Source organism: Pipistrellus hanaki, assembly GCF_964339955.1.
Source record: "Pipistrellus hanaki genome assembly, chromosome: 15".
In the NCBI taxonomy this organism is placed as follows: domain Eukaryota; kingdom Metazoa; phylum Chordata; class Mammalia; order Chiroptera; family Vespertilionidae; genus Pipistrellus; species Pipistrellus hanaki.
In genome coordinates this window covers 45,405,050-45,425,238 of record NC_140517.1, presented here as the reverse complement: position 1 = coordinate 45,425,238, position 20,189 = coordinate 45,405,050, and the positions used below count along the sequence as shown (strand labels likewise).

The 20,189-nt window shown below is 61.5% G+C and overlaps 2 protein-coding genes across 5 annotated transcripts in view; one reads left to right on the top strand and one right to left on the bottom strand.

The window, feature by feature from the left end:
- GRIN2D (glutamate ionotropic receptor NMDA type subunit 2D) overlaps window positions 1–8,257 on the bottom strand; it is a 44,832-nt gene extending 36,575 nt beyond the window's left edge. Inside the window, exons 1-3 of one of the 4 annotated variants that reach the window (XM_084905799.1) lie at window positions 8,177–8,257; window positions 6,945–7,165; window positions 3,290–3,783 (exon numbers count right to left, since the gene is read on the bottom strand). In XM_084905799.1, the coding sequence (XP_084761925.1) occupies window positions 3,290–3,757 (468 nt within the window). In that variant the 5' untranslated portion in view covers window positions 3,758–3,783; window positions 6,945–7,165; window positions 8,177–8,257. Of the gene's footprint in view, window positions 1–3,289; window positions 3,784–6,944; window positions 7,273–7,382; window positions 8,077–8,176 lie in introns of those variants that run through there. The other 3 variants (XM_084905798.1, XM_084905800.1, XM_084905797.1) reach the window with 3 other exon arrangements.
- Window positions 8,258–10,244: 1,987 nt separating this feature from the next.
- KDELR1 (KDEL endoplasmic reticulum protein retention receptor 1) lies at window positions 10,245–17,913 on the top strand. Its single transcript, XM_084905327.1, has 5 exons — window positions 10,245–10,524; window positions 11,158–11,258; window positions 11,469–11,627; window positions 15,659–15,911; window positions 17,187–17,913. Exons 1-5 carry the CDS (start codon window positions 10,434–10,436, stop codon window positions 17,219–17,221), a joined length of 639 nt encoding a protein of 212 aa, XP_084761453.1. The 5' UTR covers window positions 10,245–10,433; the 3' UTR covers window positions 17,222–17,913.
- Window positions 17,914–20,189: the final 2,276 nt, after the last annotated feature.

Sequence of the window (20,189 nt, the reverse complement as noted above, 5' to 3'; positions counted from 1 at the left end):
CATGCAACGAGGGTGCTGGAAATACTGTTTCAAGGAGCTTTGCTGGGCGGACTTGCCCTTCTCTGGTTTTCTTTCTATTTCCTGTCCCCTTTCTGCTTCCTTTGCTGGACTCTCTTCCTCGGTGAGAATTCTAGATGCAGGAGTGCCCTACTCTCCTCTTTCCTTCCAGGTCCTCTCTCCCTGGTGATCTCGTCCCTATCCATGGGTTTAAACACAGTCTCTTGCACTATCCAAGATGGCAGCCACTAGCCAACTATGACTATTCAAATTTTAATTCACTACAATTTGGTTCCCTGCTGCACTAACCACGTGTCACGTGTCCAACACCCATGCATGGCTAGTGTCTACCATTTGGGACCGACCAGCTGCAGGCCATCTTCATTCTATTGGACAGCACTGGAGGTGTTGGTGATTCCTGTCTTCAGTCACCCCCTGTCCTGTGAGCTCTGGACAAAACTTTCTATTCCACACCTCCCCTTAGATTTCCAAGAAGCTCCTCAAAATAAACAGGTCAAAACCAGAATTCTCCATCTTTCCCTCACCTCAGGCCTGTTCCCTGTCTTTTCCTTATGCACCCGGCTGCTCAGGCTTGGAAGCTAAGTCATCCTTCTCTCTCTTTCCCTCATGCCCACAGCCAGGCCATCTCCAAGGCTTCCTGGCTCTCCGTCCACTCCTCATCACTGCCCGTCACACTCCCCCACTGTCACCACTTTCGTGCTTAGACAAGGACAACAGCTTCCCAACCCATCTCTGCTTCCATTCTTGGATCTTCCAGTCCATCATCCTCCCCCCGCACCCCCCTCCCCCAACAGCAGCCAGAGTGATCTTTGCAAAATATTAATTGGATTGCGTCCCTCCTTGGTTGAAAAGCTTCCAGCGATTCTATCTTACGGTCAAAGCCAAAGCCGTCTCCGTGGCCCACAAGGCCCCGCAGGAGCCAGGCCCCATTGCCTCTCTGACCTCATTTCCCAGCACCCCCGCCGCTCTGCTCCTTCTCAAACACATCCAGTTCCTTTCTGCTTCCGGGGGCTTTCCAACAGGGTGGCCATGAGCCACCGAGGCCTATTCCAATGAGCTGTAACCTCCCCCAGCTCCTCTACGCGGGGCCTAACCCTCCTCCCACCCCTCCTCGCTCCTCAGGTGAGCTCAGTTGTCACCATCGCTGAAAGGCCTTCTCCGACTGCCATCTTTTATATATATATATATATATATATATATATATATATATATATATATATTTTATTGATTTTTTTAGAGAGAGAGATAGAGAGGTAGAAACATCAATGAGAAAGAAACATCTATCAGCTGCCTCTTGCACACCCCCCACTGGGGATGTGCCCACAACCAAGGTACATGCCCTTGACCGGAATCAAACCTGGGACCCTTCAGTCCACAGGTCGACGCTCTATCCACTGAGCCAAACCGGTTTCGGCCAGACTGCCATCTATTGAAACCCCATCTCGGTTATTACAATATCCTGTTGCTTTCTTCCAGGACTGATTTTATTGCATGATTTGTGTTGTTGGTTTTTTGTTTAGTTTTTGTCTTTGTCACCCATTAGAATGCAAGCTTCATGAGCAGGGAATATATATATATCTTTTTACAATTGTATTCTCCAGAACCTGAAACATCCCTGGCACAGAATCAGCCTTTAGAAAATCTTCCAGTAAGGCGACGAGAAGAGCAAGCGGACTTACTCCGAGGTGTGTGCCTGTGGTTACATGCGCAGGGGAGAGGCAGTTGTCCTGAGGGGATGAGGTCTCCCAGCATGCAATGAAATGCTGAAAGGGCCTCACCCTTTGCAGATGGAGGGGTGCTGAGGGGACCACGTTCCCAGCGTTCAATGGGGGCACAGATGGAGCTATGAGGACCACTTTTTATCGCATCGGAAGACCCTGAGGGACTACATTTCCCAGAAGGGAATGGGTGTACCCTGAGCGGGCCACAGCGCCCAAGAAGAGACAATCAACAGAGCAGACCACACTTCTCAGCAACAGGAGGCACAAGGGACCACACCTCTTGGTCTATCATGAGGAGGCAGCCAGGAAACTGTACATTCACCTTGAAGGTGACCTGCCCACAAATCTGTGGACAACTCCATGCCAAAGACAAGCAAGCAGCAAGTTGGACAGAGGCCTTTGCCAGAATGCTCTAGATAGGAGAGAACTACGAGTCCCAGCATGCAATAGTCATCTAGTGACAAAGCCAGCCACCCTCACAGCTGGGAGCGGGTAGAGATGTAGGCCCCACCCACTCAGGTGGCCCTATCCTCTGTCACATTGGTTCCACTTCTGATAGGCCCCGCCCCTTCTCTGCACCTCCTAGTAGATGACCCCTTTCCTTCTGGATTCTGACCTTTGCTACCAGAAATTCACTCCAGCTGGCCCCGCCTGTGCCCTGGGGAAGCAGGCCCCTCTCCAGGCCACAGGCAGCTCCAGCCTCTGCCCCAGCCTCTCCTCCAGACTCCTGGCCATGATCTCTCAGTGGCTGGGCCTTCATTCCCCCAGGCCCAGCTACTGGATTCTCAATTTCCACACTTTATGGCTGCGTAGGCCCTGCCCCAAACCCATTCCCAGTACTGGCTTCCTCTCTAGGCACAATTCTCACCTCTCACTGACTGCCCACGCCCAAAACCCCACTCCCTTGCTCCAAGAATCCACCTCCGCAGCCCACTTCTCACTAAGGACTCCTCCCTTCCTCACACTCCTTCCACCGATGGCTCCGTCCTTCTACATAAATTTGTAGACCCCACGCTCAGCGGGGCGAGCCTCCCTGTCCCTCCTAAACTGATACCCGTCTTTCCTGGTCCCTGTCCCGTCCCTGCCTTCCTGGCTGCGGCCTCCTCACTAGACCCCACCCCTTTCTGAACCCCATTCCTTTCCGAGTGAGTCTTCCCTCACTGATTCCAGATCCCCCTCCTCCCTCAGATCTTGCCACGTCAGCCTTGTCTCTTTTCGCTCTGTCCAGCTCCTTCCCCAGATCCTACCCCCTTCCTGTCTCACCTTTTCTGTAGAATCCTCAACCCGCCCACTCCCAACCCCCATGCCTAGCCTCTGTGAGACCCTACCTCTAGGTGAGTCCCCAGGCAGGCCCCCCACCGCCCCACGCTCACCCTATAGACCACGTCCCTCCAGGGTAGCCCCACCCCCACCGACTACTATCGGGCCCTCATTGGTCCCATAAGCTGACCCTCAAGACGGGCCCCGAGCCCAAGCCCCGCCCCTCAGAGACCCCCCCTATTGGCCCCGCCCATACAGCACCAGGCCCCGCCCCCAGGCCGCGCGCGCACCTTGGGCGTGAGCACGAGCGCCGCGCCGCCGTGCACGGCCACGATGGGCAGCGAGGTCTGCGCCGACAGGAAGTCGAGGATGGGCGCGACGGCGGGCGCGCGGGAGTCGTCCTCGAAGACCACGCCGTGCACGCGCAGCCCCGACAGCAGGTCGCAGAGCTGCAGCACGAGGCTGCGCGGGTCCGAGCCGTTGAGCACCAGCGCCACCGGCCGCACGTCCAGGCCCGGGCTGCGCACGGCCGCCGCCACGGACGGGCCCAGGCGGGCGGCCTCCGGGGCGTACGCGGGCCCCGAGAACACCAGCGCCACGTTGAGCGGCCGCGCCCCGCCGGCGCCCCCGCCGGGCCCGCCGCCCGCCCCGCCCGGCCCCGGCGCCTCCTCCGGGAACGGGCTGGCGCAGGCCAGCGCCAGCAGCAGCAGCATCTTAGCGGGGCCCCGAGGGCCGCCGGGGCCACCGGCTCCGCGCATCGCCTGCGGGCCCCGCCGGGCGGCCTCTGCGCTCCGGGCCGAGGGGGGAACCGGGGGCAAGGAGAGAAGCGGGCACACAGAGACGGGGAGACACCAAGAGCAGAAAAAAAGACACAAATCAGAGAGACAGGGCGGTGGGAGGACAGACAGGGAGACGAGATACAGGAAAGTGAGATAGAGGGAGAGATGCAGAGACAGGAGGAAAATGGGGGAGACAGAGACGGGGAGAGACCCGGGGAATGGGGACAGGTGGGGAAGAGACCGAGATGCGGATGGGGAGGAATCACACGAGACAGGACAGACGAGGAAACAGACCCACAGAGATGGGATCAAAATGGGAGCCAGAGAGAGAGAGCCAGGGAGATGATGGGAAGAGAGATGCAAACCATGGAGAGACAGAGAGACAGTCCCGGAGAAAGTGCGACCGAAATAAGGAGAGAGATGGAAGGTCAGGGGTGGAGGGGCTCAGAGATGAGGTGGGGAGATGAGGTGGAGAGATAAGACAAACAGGTGACAAACAGGGAGGGGTATCAGGGAGCCAAGGACAGATGCCGATGGACAATGGACGCAGGGAGGCCGGAGAGAGAAGAGAGACGAGAAAGTTGGACGGAGAGAGAGAGGAAGAACGGGAAGACACGGAGGGAGACAGAGACCCACAGCCACCCGGGACGGACGAGCACACACCAGTGATGGAGAACCGGGCAGAGGCAGAGATGGAGCGGGGAGGCGGGCGGAGCAGATAGAAAACAGGCAGACAGAAATAGCGAGGCAAGGCAGAGAGATCAAGACCCCCGCCAGGGAGGTGCCAGGCACAGACATGAAAGGAAGGCCGGGAAGGCGAGTGGCAGGAGGGATCAGAAAATAAAAGGAAGACAAGGATGAGAAAGGGAAAAAGGGGGTCAGGGGTGTGGGGGGAGAGAAAGAGAAGAAAGAAATTAGTGGGGCATCCTAAGGAGAGAAGGCCCCCCCCTCCCCGACCTCACCCCTCACCCAGCCCCCAGCCCACTTTGGTCCCCATAATGCTGCCCCTGTGCCCCCCATTCTCAGGGAGAGCTGGAAAGAACCATGGCCCAGGGTGGCTGTGGGGTTGTGGGGGGGGCGGGTAGGGGGGATACACAGCTGTGGAGAGCCAGAGGGAGGGGACAGGGGGTCCCTGGCTCCCCGCCCAGAGCAATTTTGTCAATGAGAAGAAATACAGCGTCTCTGCCTGTGTCCCTGTTGAATGCTAGCTTCCCCAGGGTGGGCAGGCTGGGAGCCCAGACTCCTGGCTTCTGGGTCTGAGGGAGGCGGGCATTGGGGGGGCCCGGACTCCTGGTTCCCAGAGAGGAATTCCAGCCCACACTGGGGGCTTCCTGCAGGGGTGAGGGTCCAGACAGGGGAGGGTTCTATCTTGGTTGTCAATCAGGCTCCTGTCCGGTTGCCATGGCAGCACAGGCCTGTCTACCCCACTGATAGCTGCCATGGGGGAGAGGCCCAGAACCCCTTCCCCTGCCCAGAGGCCCCGCCCCCACCTCACCCACCTGCCCAGAGATCCTGGGCCACTGTCTTCCCAGAATAGGGGGGGGGGGGGCTCCTAGCATGCCTGTCCCCCCCAAATCCTAGCTCCCCAGGTCCCTCCTCTCCTCTGCCCTTCCCCAAGCAGCTGGCTCAATCAGTGCTCAGAATAGCCCCCACCCCTACCCCAAAATAACCCGCAGCTGTGGCCTGGCCCCCGCGGGCTTAACACTTCGCTCGCCTCCGTTCCTGGTGGCTGCTCAGCCCTCAGCCCCTCCTGCTCACCCCTCAGCCCCTCCTCTGCCTCTCAGGCCAGGCCCCTCCCCACACACCCCTGCCTGGCCCCAGGGTCCTGCTCCCGCCGAGGCCCAGGAGGGCAGCTCAGCCCGCCCTTCTGAGGAGCTGGATGCTCGGTCCGCTCCCCTGTGGGCTCAGAGGGCATATCCCACCCCTGGGGGCGGAGAAGCGGTACCCCAGGCTCAGGGCGCTCTGGAGGCCCAGTCCCCAGAAGCTGCACCCCCATGGGGTCATATCGTCCAGGCCCCCAATCTCCACCGCCCCAGGCCCCACTCCCACCCCCAGGAGGCCAGAGGGAGTCCTGCCCACAGCCCAGTCCGGGACTGGGGCGTCCCCTCCTCCCTCCCAGACCACAGCCCTCCCCTCCAACTTCCCCGGCGGCGGGCCCCGAGTCCCGGCCTGGCCCCCTTCCGCCAGGACCTGGGGTGCAGGCACTCAGCCCCGTCCCTTCCCAGGACCCGGGAGGCCCGGGGCCCTCCGGCCTGGGCTCAGGGCTCCAGGCACCCAGCCTCCCTGCGCCCGCCCCGAACCAGGTGTCCAGGCCCAGGGCCCTCTCCTCCCTGAAGGACCCCCTTTTGTCTCAGATCCTATCACCCCCCACCCCCCCATCCCGGGCACCCCCGGCTCCAGGCTCCCCAGTTGCCAGCTCGTCCTGTCTACGGCATAGCCTGACCCCAGCTGAGGAGGAGGAGGAGGCTGCCAGAGATTCCTGGGGCGCCCCTCTCTCCATCAACCCCCCGCTCCAAATCCATCACAGAGGAGAGGCCACTTGGATCAACAGCCCGCCCGCCCGCCCGCCCTCCCTCGGTCGTGCTGCAGACGGCTCCCTTCCCCTTCCCGCACCTACAGCTCCATCCCCTCCTCTCCCCAGCCCCGGGGCCCCAGGCTGGGGGATCTGGGGGACCCTGAGGAAGGGGTGGCGGCCAGGGGCGAGGGGTGCCGGCCTGGACGCCCTCAAGGTCCTTGGCAGGGGTATTAATAGCAGACTCATAGCTCGGAGGAGGGAGGGGAGCGCGGGAGGAGCGAGGGAGAGGGCCAGGCCGGGAGGGGGAGAGGGATGCGGAGGGACGGGGTGTGCGGAGGGAAGGGGCGATGGGGAGATGGGGGGCGGCATGTGGGGTGTCCGGTAGGTGGGGCTGGGGAGAGGGAGCCAGGTGTCCGAAATGGGGAGGGGGGGTAGGAAGTCTGAGCTGTGGAGACCGGGAATAAGGGGACTCAGAGAGAGGACAGGGAAGAGCCCCAAGGGACGAGGCAGCTGGGGTGCAGAGGGGGACAGGGGGGCAAAGAGCGCTCTCCAACCCCCCCGCTTCCCTGAGGCCCGGGGCCAACTTTCCCTGCCCTGGATCGGGGGTCCACGTCCCCACCCCCACCCCCGCATCCCCGACCCCGGACTTACCTTTTCATGACCCTGATCTGTCGGGGGGAATGCTGGGGGGCTGAGACCGGAACCCGGAGTCCGGCGACCCGAAGATCCGCGGAGGGCTGGGGGCCGCGGGGGGCAGGCCCGGGGCGGCGGCGGCCCGGCGCGGCTCTCCCTCTTCCCGGCCCGTCCTGCCCGGTCTGTCCCCCAAGGTTGCGGCCACCCGGCTAGGCGAGGACGCCGCTACACATGTTGCGCTGGAAGTTGGGCCCCGGACATTGCGGAGGCTGTCGGGGTGTCCTCTCGCCGCCCCGGACCCCGTGGGGATCCCCCTCCGCCCACCCGGGGTGCCCCCCTCCGCCGCCTCAGCCCCGGCTCCTCCCCCCGGTCCATGTGTCCAGTCCCGCCTCTCCCCGGCGCCCTCGCACCCCCCCTTTGTGCCCTCCGCGCCGCTCCCCCGCCCCGTCCCCCAACCTGTCTGTGTCTGCCAGTCCGCCTGCCTGCCTGTCCGTCCGTCTGCCTGCCTGTCTGTCCGCCTGTCCGTCCGTCTGTCCGTCTGCCTGCCTGCCTGTCTGCCTGTCTGTCTGGGTCACCTCTGCAGCCGGCGGCCGGCGAGGGGCGGGAGGCTGCGTGCCCGGGAGCTGCTCGCCCTTCTCCGCTTGGCCGCCCCCAGACCCGCGCCCCGCGCCCCGCGCCCCCACTCCCTCCGCTCCCCGGGATTCCCTCCAGCACCCGGAGCCCGGGGAGGGGCACACTCACACACTCACTCACACTCACACTCACTCACAATCACATTCACACATACACACTCATACACACACACAGACACACACACACACACACAGACACACACACACACACTCACACACTCACACACACACACACACACACACAGTCACACACACACACTCACACACACACACACTCACACCGGGGTCCGGCCCGCTGCCTCAGGGGCTGTGCGCCAGGCAGACAGACAGGCAGACAGACAGCAGGACACGGGCGGCCGGGGAGCCGGGCGCCGGGCGGACGCAGGCAGGAGGCACGGAGCCCAGGTACACACCATCCATTCGGTTCGGGGGCCGGTGGAGGAGGCGGGGGGGGGGTGGACCCACGACACCCACCGGGCGGCTCAGGGTCGGTGCAGACAGACAGACAGACAGACAGACCCTCCCTCCTCTGCTCCCTCCTCCCTCCGCCGCCGCCGCAGCCCTCAGACACACCCCCCCTCCGCCAGCCCAGCCCACACCCGGACCGCAGATCCTCACCGGGAGCCGACGCTCGGGAGACCCCTGGGGGCCGGGCGGACCCGCCAGCACCCCCGCCGGGACCGGACCGGACCGGACCGGAGCGGAGCGGAGCGGGGCGGCGGGCGGGCGGGCGGCCGGGGAGGCGGCGGCGGCGGCGGCCGGGCTCGGGAGCCGGAGCGGGAGGACCGCACGCTCGCTCTCTCTCACACACACACTCACTGGGGATGCGATTAATATTCAGTCCCCGTCCGCCCCTGCCGGAGACGCCCCGGCCCCCTCTCGGCCTCCCGGGGACCCCTCCTCCCGCCGGGGCGAGGCAGGGGTGCCCCCCACCCCAGCCTCCAGCCGCTGCCTCCCTCCGGGACAGGAGAGCGGGGGCCGCGGATAAAAGGGAGGAGGGGCGGGGCGGGGGGAGGCAGGGACTCAGGATCCGGCGCTGAGATACCAGCTTGGGACCCCGGGATCAGGCCCCCCCCAACCCCCCAACTTGGAGGCTTGAGAAGCAGGAGGCCCCAGGCCACAGCCAGGACCCAGCGCCAGGCCGGTGTGGATGCAGAAGGCCGGGCCTGCAAAGTAGGTCTCCATGGAGCCAGGAGTCCAGGCCCCCAAACCCTCCTCTCTCAGACCCAGAGGTCCAGGTCCCCAGCCCCTCCTCCCTCAGACCCAGGGGTCCAGGTCCCCAGGCCCCTCCTCCCTCAGACCCAGGGGTCCGGGTCCCAGCTCCTCCTCCCTCAGACCCAGGGGTCCAGGCCCCCAGCCCTCCTCCCTCAGACCCAGGGTCCAGGCTCCCAGCCCTCCTCCCTCAGACCCAGGCCCCCAGCCCCTCCTCCCTCAGACCCAGGGGTCCAGGCCCCCAGCCCCTCCTCCCTCAGACCCAGGCCCCCAGCCCCTCCTCCCTCAGACTCAGGGTCCAGGCCCCTGGTTCCTTCTTCCTCACACCCAGGGGTCCAGGCCCCAGCTCCTCCTCCCTTAGGCCCAGGGGTCCAGGCCCCCAGCCCCTCCTCCCTCAGACCCAGGGTCCACGCCCCCAGCCCCTCCTCCCTCAGACCCAGGGGTCCACGCCCCTGGTCCCTTCTCCAATGGTACCCAGTAATTTAGGCCCCCTCCTCCTGGCCTGAGTCCCTTTTAAGCCCTCAGATAACGTGACCCCCTCAGGGGTCCCCTGGTCCAAGGCTCATGGATGTCTACCCATCCCTCTGAGGAAACCTCTGTCCCCCTTCCTTTACTGAGGGGCCTAGGCCGGCGTCACCCATGTGCGCTCAGACAGCAGAGGAAAGCGGCATCTGCCCCCTGTAGACACAGCCTGGCAGGTCCCCTCCGAGGCCAGCTGCCCAGCTCCCCACCCCCCACCCCCTCCTGCTACAGAGGCTGGCCCGGCACCTCCATAAGGTGCTGGGGTGGCGTATGGCACAGGACACCTGGGCTCCTGAGGGCAGAGGCTGAGAGAGAGAGCGAGAGCGAGAGAGAAAGTATGTGTGTGTGTGTGTATGGGGGCAGTTCTGGAGCTGGGGCGGGAGCCAGGGCTGTGGGCTGCCCTAACTCCAGGGTCCGGGAGAGCAGGGGTGACGGCTTATGTTTTTGAAAGGAAGAGACTGGGGCCTGCATCTGTGGGTCCCAGAGGGGGGCAGGAAGCGGGCCCCTAGATTCCTGGGTCTAGGGTGCTCGTAACACCAGATGGTGGAGGTGAGACCTCAAGGAACGGGGGCGGGGCCTGGGCTCCTGAGGCCTGGGCGGCGGGCCGGGGTTCCGTACTCCTGGGTTTGAGGGGGGCTCTGGGGGCTGCTTTCTTGTCCTTTGGGTGCATTCGGGCTGAAGGCCCATGAAGAGCCAGCCTCTGGGTCCCTGCCTGGGACTGTGAGAGCTCAGAGCTCAGCCTCCCCAATCGCTGTCAAGGTCAGGGGCTGGGTCCAGACTGCCTAGGGGAGCAGGGGCCAGATTTGGGAGTTTCAGATCCCAGAGACCCCCCCCCACCTCCCCACCTGCACACATCCAGCAGGCGGCGGCCTTGGGGGCGCATTCCCTGCCAGCAGACTGGCGCCGGCAGGGGGCGCCAGAGAGCCCGGGCCCCTCCCTCCGGGGTGGGGCCTCCCCGCCCGGGCCCTCCCCCTCCCGCCCTCGTCCCTGCTCCCAGCTCCGGCTCCGCCGCCGCTCCCGCCTCGGCTCCCCCTCCCACAGCCCCCGCCAGGAGCGGAGCCCACCCAGGGCCCCTCTCCCGCCCTGCAGCCAGCCCCGGGGGGCAGCCCCGCCAGCCCTGCCAGAGCCCCCCGCCCCAGCCATGAATCTCTTCCGATTCCTGGGGGACCTCTCCCACCTCCTAGCCATCATCCTGCTGTTGCTCAAAATCTGGAAGTCCCGCTCGTGCGCCGGTGAGACGCCCGCGGGGGCGGCGGGGGGCGTCCCGGGACGCGGGGGAGGGTGGAGGCCATGTGGGGGGGACGGGTCCCTGCCCCTCCCGCCCGCTGGGGACCCCCTCTTCCAGGTCCCGGGTCACCGGGGGGTCAGCCCCCCCCCCCCCCCCCAGCCTGGGGGTGCGCGCACTTGGGTGGGGGCGGCTCCAGGCACCCCGTGCAGCCTCCCCGGCCCCGCTGCGGGCGGCCCGGGTCCGGGAGCCGTGGCCCGGGGCCCGCAGGGAGGCGGCTGGGAGTTGGTGACGTGGACCCTGGCGGCCGGGAAGAGAGCGGGAGGGAGGCGGCCGGTTCTGGGGGGCACACCGAGGCCAAGTGGGGTTCCCCCGAGGCCCCCCCCTGGAGCCTGGACTTGGGAGAACCCCCGACGGGGCTCCGGGTGGCCGTGAGGCCTAGCTCGTGACGGAGCCTCGGGCTGGAGTAGCTCTGGGGCCGGCTGCCCCCTGGCTGTGGGCCGGGAAAGGGCTGTGCTCCGGCGGGGCGGACAGGGCAGGCCTCCAGGGACCGGTGCACCCCAGAGCTGCCCCAGGCAGCCCCCCACCCCCGGCTCCTGTGTAGCCCACCCCGACGCCCCCCACTCTCTCTGCGCCGCAGGGATTTCGGGGAAGAGCCAGGTCCTGTTTGCCGTGGTCTTCACCGCCCGCTACCTGGACCTCTTCACCAACTACATCTCCCTCTACAACACATGCATGAAGGTAAGGCCATGCCCACCTGCTGCGCCCTCCTGGGGGAGGAGGGGGATCCTGGATTTGAGGGAGGAGGTGACAGGGGCTGAGGCTCTTGGGTCTGAGGGAGAAGGGGCTGGGGTTCCAGGCTCCTGGGCCCCAGCCTGTTGCGGGGTGCAGGTGCTCCGAGCTGAAGCACCCTCCTCCTCCCCCCTCTTCCTCCTCCTCCCTCCTCCACAGGTGGTCTATATCGCCTGCTCCTTCACCACAGTCTGGATGATCTACAGCAAGTTCAAAGCCACGTACGACGGGAACCACGACACGTTCCGGGTGGAGTTCCTCGTGGTGCCCACAGCTATCCTGGCATTCCTGGTCAACCATGACTTCACCCCGCTCGAGGTAGGCTGCCTGGGAGGGCTTTGGGGTGGTGTGTGTGTGTGGGGGGGCTGTGGTGGGACAGTATGGACAGTGGTCCTCAAAGGCTTCCTTCTGCGAGATTTGCTCAAACTTCCTTATTTTAGGACTCAGTTCAGCGCGGGGGCTCTGGAATTGGATGATGTTCGTGCAGCAGCAGCAGCACCCTCTGTGTGCCGGATGCTGCTCTCAGTACTCCGTGTCCATTAGCCCGTTCCTTTTCCAGGGGCCTCGTGGTACAGACAAGGAAACCGAGGCTTAAGGAGTCTCGCCGACTCGTCCGAGGTCAGCAGCCTCGTGAACGGGGGTTCAGGATCCGGGCTGCTTGGGTCGGGATTCCAGGTCGGCAGCTTTCTGTCGGCGTGACCTTGGGCGTGTGCCCTGACCTCTCCGTGCCTCCCGTTTTTCTGATGTATCGAGTGGTCAGGTCACGGGAGGACTTACTGAGAGTATACCGCATTGCCTAGCGGCGAAACACGTGGACCCTAGAACCAGAGAGCGGGGATTCGAGGCCCACTTAGTAGCTGGGACTTTGGGCAGGCCAGCTTCTCCGCGCCTCAGTTTCCTTGTCTGTGAAATGGGGATGATCCGTTCCTACTTCAGAGGTTCTACTGAGTGGTTGGTATCGACAGAGCAGTGTCTGGCACTGGGTGGGAAGTTCCGTGTTCATGTTTCTCCAGGGACTGAACTATTTGGAACACCAGGGTGATCCTTTTACTCCTAAAGGTCCGCTGCCACGCATTTATTCCGTGGCGTGTTGGTGGCACCTGCGCAGATTCCCGGGCGGGATTTTGGGAGGGTGTGTGTAAAGTCTGTGCTCTCCTGGCCCCGGAGGACCGGCAGGCTTCACCTTCAGAGCAGCCTGTCCTCTCTTTGCCTTACTCCTGCCGCGGAGGAAGCTGGCCCCGAGTGGCCGGATGGGCTGATGTTTTCAACAGAAGCCGCAATCCAGGAGTTTCCCTGCGAGATCTCGTTTTCAAAAATTTGGCCACAGATTCAGAATAGATTCCTAAAGTGCCCTGCAGGCCTGACAGATCGGACAGAGGGTGGCTTTGGCCCCCGGACCCTAGCAATGTCAGAGGGACGCGGCACCGGGCTGAGGGAGGAACGCTGGGCTGGGCGGTCGGCCCCCGACTTTGCAGACACGTCACCACCACCTTGCTGGGAGCACTCACCCAACCTGCGCCCATTTCGCAGAGGGGGAGACTGAGCCTGGGAGAGGCAGTGGGGCTTGCTCCAGATTAGCATCCAGGCCAGTTTTTTTTGTTTGTTTGTTTCACTCAGAGGGGGCAGTTCACTTGGGCAAAGTATTGGCACTGACTGTGTGTCCAGCTCCATGCTGGCCATTCTACACACGCCATCTCCAGTCTGACCTCTCAGCCGCCTGGGAGAATGGACATCCTCATCCCCATTTTGGGGGGAACTAAGCTGAGGCTCAGGAGAGAGCTTGCAGGATTTAAACCAAAGTCCTCCTGAATGCTCAAAAAATGATTTTTAAATTATATTCTTTAAAAAAATCCAGATGTTGTGAATAGATAACAATGAACATGATGAGAAGGTGACCTCCCATTTCCCCCCACGCTATGGTTCTTTTCCAGGGGCCTGGGTGTGCAGATGAGGCTCCTTCAGCCTCAGTGAGACGCCTTAAGCCTCGGTTTCCTCGTCTGTACAACGAGGGCCCCCCCCCCCCCGGGAGAAAAATCATAACGGAGGGGGAAATGGAGGTCCCGACCTTGGTGGGGGTGAAAGGAGGAGACACGTGGCGCAGGCAGGGTGCAGAGGGCTGACAGTGGGGTGTGCACCCATTTAATTGTCACCTTTCTAAGCCTCTCTCTAAGCCACATGTGTCAAACACAAGGCCTGTGGGCCAAATCCAGCCCGCCAGGCCTTGCAATGTGGCCCGCACCGCGCTGTCATCACTGCACTCCGCTGTCAGTTTATGACATTGTCAGTTTATGACTGTTCAGTAAACCATTCGGCCCGCGATTTAGGCTGGATTTTAGATTTTGGCCCCTTCTCTGATTGAGTTCGACACCCCTACTCTAAGCTGACTGTGAGGGCCTTCCTGGAGGATTCTGGGTGGTTATCGGAGCAAGCCCTGGAGTCCAGCTCTCTGGAGAGGAATCTACCCACATTTTACTTATTTAATTAAAAAAAAATTTTTTTTTTGGCCAAAGTTACCATTTGTATTGATTGCAGAGAGGAAGGGAGAGGGAGAGAGAGTTAGAAACACCAGTGATGGGAGAGAATCCCGATCTGATCGGCTGCCTCCTGCACGCCCCACATTGGAGATGGAGCCCGCAGCCCAGCATGTGCCCTGACTGGAATCGAACCGTGACCTCCTGGTTCATGAGTCGAAGTGCAACCACTGAGCTTCACTGCCTGGGCTCTGCTCACATGGCAGCTGTGCAGCCTTGGGCCCCAGTCTCATCTGTATAATGGGGATAAGAATAGGACTTAGCTCATAGGGTGAAGGCAGGAGTCCGTGAATGCCTGCGAGGTTCAGGGAGCAGCGCCTCACGCTGAATGCTCTATGAGCACACGTTATTTAAAAAAATATTTTTTATTGATTTTTTTACAGAGAGAAGAAGGGAGAGGGATAGAGAGCTAGAAACATCGATGAGAGAGAAATATCAATCAGCTGCCTCCTGCACACTCCCTACTAGGGATGTGCCCGCAACCAAGGTACATGCCCTTGACTAGAATGGAACTTGGGACCCCTCAGTTCGTAGGCCGACGCTCTACCCACTGAGCCACACTGGTTAAGTCTGTCTGCAGGTTTTTGTCCCCCTCCCAGGGTGCCCTGTCCTGCTCACGAGTGGTGGCTGTCACTGGTCCCTAAATGGTGGCCCTTGACCAGCACGTGGAGCCGACTCCCATTCATCACCCGTTCAGCCTGGCGTCGGATATGTGCCAGGCGCAGTGCCGCGGTGGGTGGGTCATGGGGTGAACAAGACGAAGGCTCTGAGCCTCATGACTCACGCTCCGGTCCGCGCTGCCAGGAAAGATAAGATGGGTGATGTGCCAGTGCTGGTGGACGATGGTCGGGGGAGGCGACTGATGAGCTGAGCCTGGAAGGGGGCGGAGGAGGCAGAGCTGAGGGAATAGCAGGTGCAAAGGTCCTGGGGCGGGGAGGAGCCTGCGCGTTGGAGGGCCTGGCTGCAGCCCTGAGATCTCGGGAAGGGGGCGGGAGCAGAGGCTGGATCGGGGAGGGCCTCGAAGACCCCGGTTAGATTTGGATTTTATTCCGGTTGTGATAAGCAGTAACTACTGGATGGGTTGTTGTTTTCTTAAATACATTTTTATTGATTTCAGAGAGAAAGGGAGAGAGAGAGAGAGAGAGAGAGAGAGAGAGAGAGAGGGAGAGATGGAAACATCAATGATGAGAGAGAATCATCCATTGGCTGCCTCCTGCACACCCCCCACTGGGGGGTCGAGCCCAAAACCCGGGCGTGTGCCCTTGACTGGGAATCAAACCGTGACCTCCTGGTGCGTAGGTGGACGCTCTGTTCTGAGCCACGCTGGCCCCGCAAGCTACTGGATGGTTTTAAGCCAGGGAGTGACGAGGTCTGTTTTACGTCCCTGAAGATTGTACGTAGAGTGCCGCCTCTGCAGGGGCAGGAGATGATTCTCTATTTCAGAGCTAGGTGGTGGTTTGGAGAATCTGGGTCTCGCGCCCAGAGGCTCATGGAAGGGAAGGCTCAGAGCCGAGGTGCACCCTGGTCTGGCTTTGTCAAGTGCTCATGCGCACCGACGCAGGACCTGCTCCGGGTCCCGCTCTGCCCCCAACGGGCTGCTCCCAGCAGCAGCTCCAGCACGGGTTGTTGAGGATGAAATGAGAATACACTGGAGGCGGCCCTGGGACCTCGGGGTGCTGTATTCTCGGGGTGTGGCCCAGGGCGCGGGCAGGGTGCTGTCTGGCACAGAGGACGTGCCGGTGGGCACTGCTGTCCGTTCTCTCTCCCACATCCCTGTCTGCACCTGTGTTCCCTCCCGCCCGCCCGCCGCCCCTGCAGATCCTCTGGACCTTCTCCATCTACCTGGAGTCGGTGGCCATCCTGCCGCAGCTCTTCATGGTGAGCAAGACGGGCGAGGCGGAGACCATCACCAGCCACTACCTGTTCGCGCTGGGCGTGTACCGCACGCTCTATCTCTTCAACTGGATCTGGCGCTACTACTTCGAGGGCTTCTTCGACCTCATCGCCATCGTGGCCGGCCTGGTCCAGACGGTCCTCTACTGCGATTTCTTCTACCTCTACATCACCAAAGGTAGCTGCTGGGTGGGGGCCGGCGGGAGGGCCCTGCTCCCTCCCCAGCTCGCTCCCTCCGTCACCCGGGCCCTGCATCACCCCCTCAGGGGCGGGGCCGCTTCCTCTCCTAGGCCCCAGGGTCCCAGGCGCCCCTCCTTCTAGGCATTCAGCCTCCCAGCCCCCTGGCCCCCCTAAGGACCAATGGGGGCCCCCACATGTCTGAGGGGAGGTGGCGAGGCAGGAGGGGCCTCCTCCCCACACACAGGTGCTTCCTGCTGGGACCACAGGGAGACCAGGCCCCCCCCGCCCCCCCACCGCCCCAGGCCGGGAGCATTTTGGGAAGAGGAGACGGGACAGAGAGAGGGGGGCAAATTGCAAGAGACTTGTCCTCTCTTGCGATTTGTCTTAAGCCCTCCCGCCTGCATGAGATCCCAGATTCATAGCATTTCAGTCTCACACCCTAAAAAAAAATTCCGAATTCCTATGTTCCCAGGCCCAGCAGTGCTTAGAGAAATTAAGGCCTCGTCTTTTTTCATTGATCTCCATCTCACCCTCAGGGGACTCAGGCCCATGAATATTGATTGATTGATCGATTCATTCATTCATTCATTCATTCATCCAACCAACCAAGAAATCGATTGCGCACTTTCTGTGCCACAGTAGGAAAAGGATGGACGAGGCCCTCCCCTCCCGTCCCCTCACCCGCCTTACAGTTCTAGTTGGGGGAGATGGTGAAGGAACAGGTAGAGGGCGATGATTGCAGGGAGCGCGGAGAGCTACCCCAGAAGGAAACCAGGGGTGTGAGCAGCGGTGGAGGGTGAGAGGGTGCGGAGAAGGAAACCAGGGCTGTGAGCAGCGGTGGAGGGTGAGAGGGTGCTTCGGGGGCGGCCTCTTGCTGGAGGTGGTGACGAAGCAGAGACCTGAGGAATCGGGGCGTGTGAAGGAGAGAGGGGGCGGGAGCACAGAGGCCTGGAGGCGGCCCTGGGACCTCGGGCTTCCGGCTGGTCTCCACGGCCAGCCCCGCCACGCCCTCTGACCCCAGCTCCCTCTTCAGACGCGCCAAGGCGTCCAGCCAGAGTCCTCCGAGGCGGGGGGAGGGGGACCGCCACCAGCAGAAATGGGGCCACCTCGCGCCTCACTGCTCAGCCCCTAGGACGAGATTAGGGTCCCTGCGCCCCACCCCACAGCGACTCAGGCCCATCCCCCTGGTTTATAGCCTGGGGTCCGGGGCCGGCCCTCCTGGCCTCTGTCCCTCCGCGCGGCCCACGGTGACCTGCCCTCTCTCTCCTCGCAGTTCTGAAGGGGAAGAAGCTGAGTCTGCCGGCGTAGCCCTGGTCCTCGCCGTCCCCTCTCCCCGGCAGCGGAGGGAGCCGAGGGAGGCCGTGGGAGACGAAGAGCCGTCCCGTCCAGGGGTGACCTTTTTCTAAGAACCAACGTGTCCCCACGCCCCATCTGCCTCCTGCCGGGTCTCAGGGGGGGTGGAGGACCCGAGACTTGGGGAGCTCAGGACCTGGGCTGTTTGTAGTTTTTTGCCTTTTAGAAAAGAAAAAAAAAAAAAATCTTTCCACAATTTAGTTTTTGATTCTGATGACTCCTTTCTCTTCTACTTTCTGGCCCTGATTTTTATAAACCGTCCCAAGTATCCTGGGGGAGGGGGCGAGGTGGGAGAGCTTTTCTCTCTCCCAAGCCCCTTAGCTCCCTTCCAGATCCTACCCCCAGTCCCCCTGTTTGCCAAACACTAAATCTGCCTGCACGGCCTTCCTGACCTCCCACCCAGGACACAGCCCCTGCCCCCCAACTTCTGGGCTGGGGAGAGTAGGAGGGGAGGAATGGTCTGCCCGATTTTTGATAATTTTCCCCAGGGTTTGGGGTTTCCAGTCCCGTCCTCGTTTTTGGGGCGTTTAGGGGGCTGGCTCCAGGGTCGCCGTGACTCTGCCACCATGTTTTTGTACAGAATTGATGGTTGATTCTTTGTTCTCTTGAAATAAACCGAGGAAAATGATGCCTCTCTTTTGCTACTGCTTGCCCTCTCTCTGGCGTTTGTGGGGTCCCGCCCCAGCCCCCTGTCTGCTTCTGCTTTGTCCCGCTGACCTTCCGAAGGCGGCTGCGGCCTGGGAGGGGCAGGAAGACGAGGAACTGGGTTCCCTGAGACTCTGAGCCGTACCCCGAGTCCTCACGGGGTCACGGGGGGAGATGCTTTGGAGAAGAAAAAAAACCTGCAGTGCAGACCCTCATCTGGCATTTTTTGAGCCATTCTGTTTCCTACCAAAAAAAAAAAAAAAAAAGGAATCAGTTGCCAGTCTTTAAAAACCAGAGTTTCGTATGAAAATCTGAATTTCTGGCTTCTCTTGAAAAAAATCCCATCAGGGTGACAATGGCCGGTCCCCCTCCCGCGAGGCAGCAAGTGGCTGGGCCCAATGGTGGATGTGAGCTCTCTGCTCAGCCCAGGGCTTGGCTGAGGGTTCTTGCCGTTCGCTGCAGGCCTGACACATTGTTTTCTGGTTGTGTTTGTGGAGTAAAAAGGAGAGGGAGCCCTAACCTGTTTGACTCAGTGGCTAGAGCGTCTGCCTGCGGACTGAAGGGTCCCAGGTTCGATTCCGGTCAAGGGCATGTACCTTGGTTGCGGGCACATCCTCAGTAGGAGGTGTGCAGGAGGCAGCTGATCGATGTTTCTCTCCCATCGATGGTTCTAACTCTCTCCCTCTCCTTTCCTCTCTGTAAAATATCAATAAAATATATTAAAAGAAAAAAAAAGAAGGAAAGGGAGATAGTTTCCATGCCTCCCTCCAGATGGGCTTGACACCTGGCCCGTTGACTTCCGTGGCCTCCCCTGCCTGGCACTGGGAAGCTTGGGAGCTGGGCCCCGGTTTTAGACTCCCTGGACCTCTGCTGAGACCCCTCGCCGCCCCAGGTCTCCGGGGGACGGCTCTGGAAGCCATGGAGGAGCCCCTGGGGCCCTCCGCTCCCTGCAGGGGGCCCCGGAGGAGGAGACGGAGGTTTGGAGGGCCGGCGGCAGGGGCGGGTTTATGCCCCGCTTCCTCGCGCTGGAGCCTGTGTGTAGTCGCTGCTGTGGGGTATTCCGACCGTTTACGTTCTTCTCTCTTTTAAGCCCAGGGACCTCCTGTTTAGAGGGATGCTGCCCAGCCTCCTGGTAGATGAGGCAAGGTGGGAAGCGGGACCAGGGCTGGGGGTGGCCTTGGGGCTGGAGGCGGCACCTCTCGGAATGCGAGCGGTTGGAAAGCCATCGCTGTCATGGGTCCCAATCCCTAGCTTTCCAGCCAACATGGGTCAGCCCGGATGAGCTGAGAGAGACGGCCCGGCTCGTCCAGCTGGCCGCGGGATGGGGACTAGAACTCCCGCCCTGCCCTGTCCCCGTCACAGCGCCGCCCTTCACCCACCTCTGCCACTTCTCCCCGTGCCCACGGGGACCGGCCTGTTCTGTGTCCCCGGATCGGAGCACGGGGCCTGCCACATAGGACACCTCACCAAGTGACCACGGAGCCCACGTGTGACCCCCACAATTCTCATCCTTTTGTGCAGTTTGTAAATGAATGACCTACGGGCCACTGAGACTCTTGTGTGAGTGTGTTTTGTTTGGCTGCAGAACATTAAAAAAATGCGCATAATGTCCGACTGTTCTAGAAAACCCGGAAGGTTCTAGTTGCGTGGTCCAATGTGGCCCCATCAACATGTGTCCATTAGCACTTGAAACGTGGGGGTCCAAGTGGATGTGCAAAGGATTTTGTAAACTTGGTGTGAGGGAATGTAAGATACCGGGTCATTTTTTTTTATACTGATGACATTGTGAAATAATATTTTGGGGATACTGAGTTAAATAAAATATGTGAGAATCAATTTCACTTGTTTTGTTCTACTTTTCTATTTAAAATTCCGTGCCCTGCCCGGCCGGTGTCGCTCAGTGGTTGAGTGTCGACCTATGAACCAAGAGGTCACAGTTCGATTCGCGGCTAGGGCATCTGCCTGGGGCGGTGGGCTCGGCCCCCAGTGGGGGCCGTGCAGGAGACAGCCGATAGATGAATGATTCTCATCACTGATGTTCCTATCTCTCCCTCTCCCTTCTTCTCTAAAAGCAATAAAAATATATTTTAAAAAATCCCATGCCCTGTGGCCTGCATATTCAATGGGACAGAGCTGCTCTAGGCACCCCAGGCCCAGGGTGGCCAATGTGGGCACCGAGTGTGGGTGCTCCCCTCCTAGCCACGGCCCCTCCCCCCACTATGCACTTAATGGCTGCCTCACCCACGGGGGCTACCTCTTTGGTCCTACAGACAGGAGC

Bases quoted from the DNA above. Each gene is read 5' to 3' on its own strand.
- KDELR1 (XM_084905327.1), top strand. From the start codon at position 10,434: ATGAATCTCTTCCGATTCCTGGGGGACCTCTCCCACCTCCTAGCCATC. The intron at 11,259-11,468 runs GTAAGGCCATGC...CCTCCTCCACAG, and splicing joins TCTACAACACATGCATGAAG to GTGGTCTATATCGCCTGCTC. The intron at 11,628-15,658 runs GTAGGCTGCCTG...CCGCCCCTGCAG, and splicing joins ATGACTTCACCCCGCTCGAG to ATCCTCTGGACCTTCTCCAT.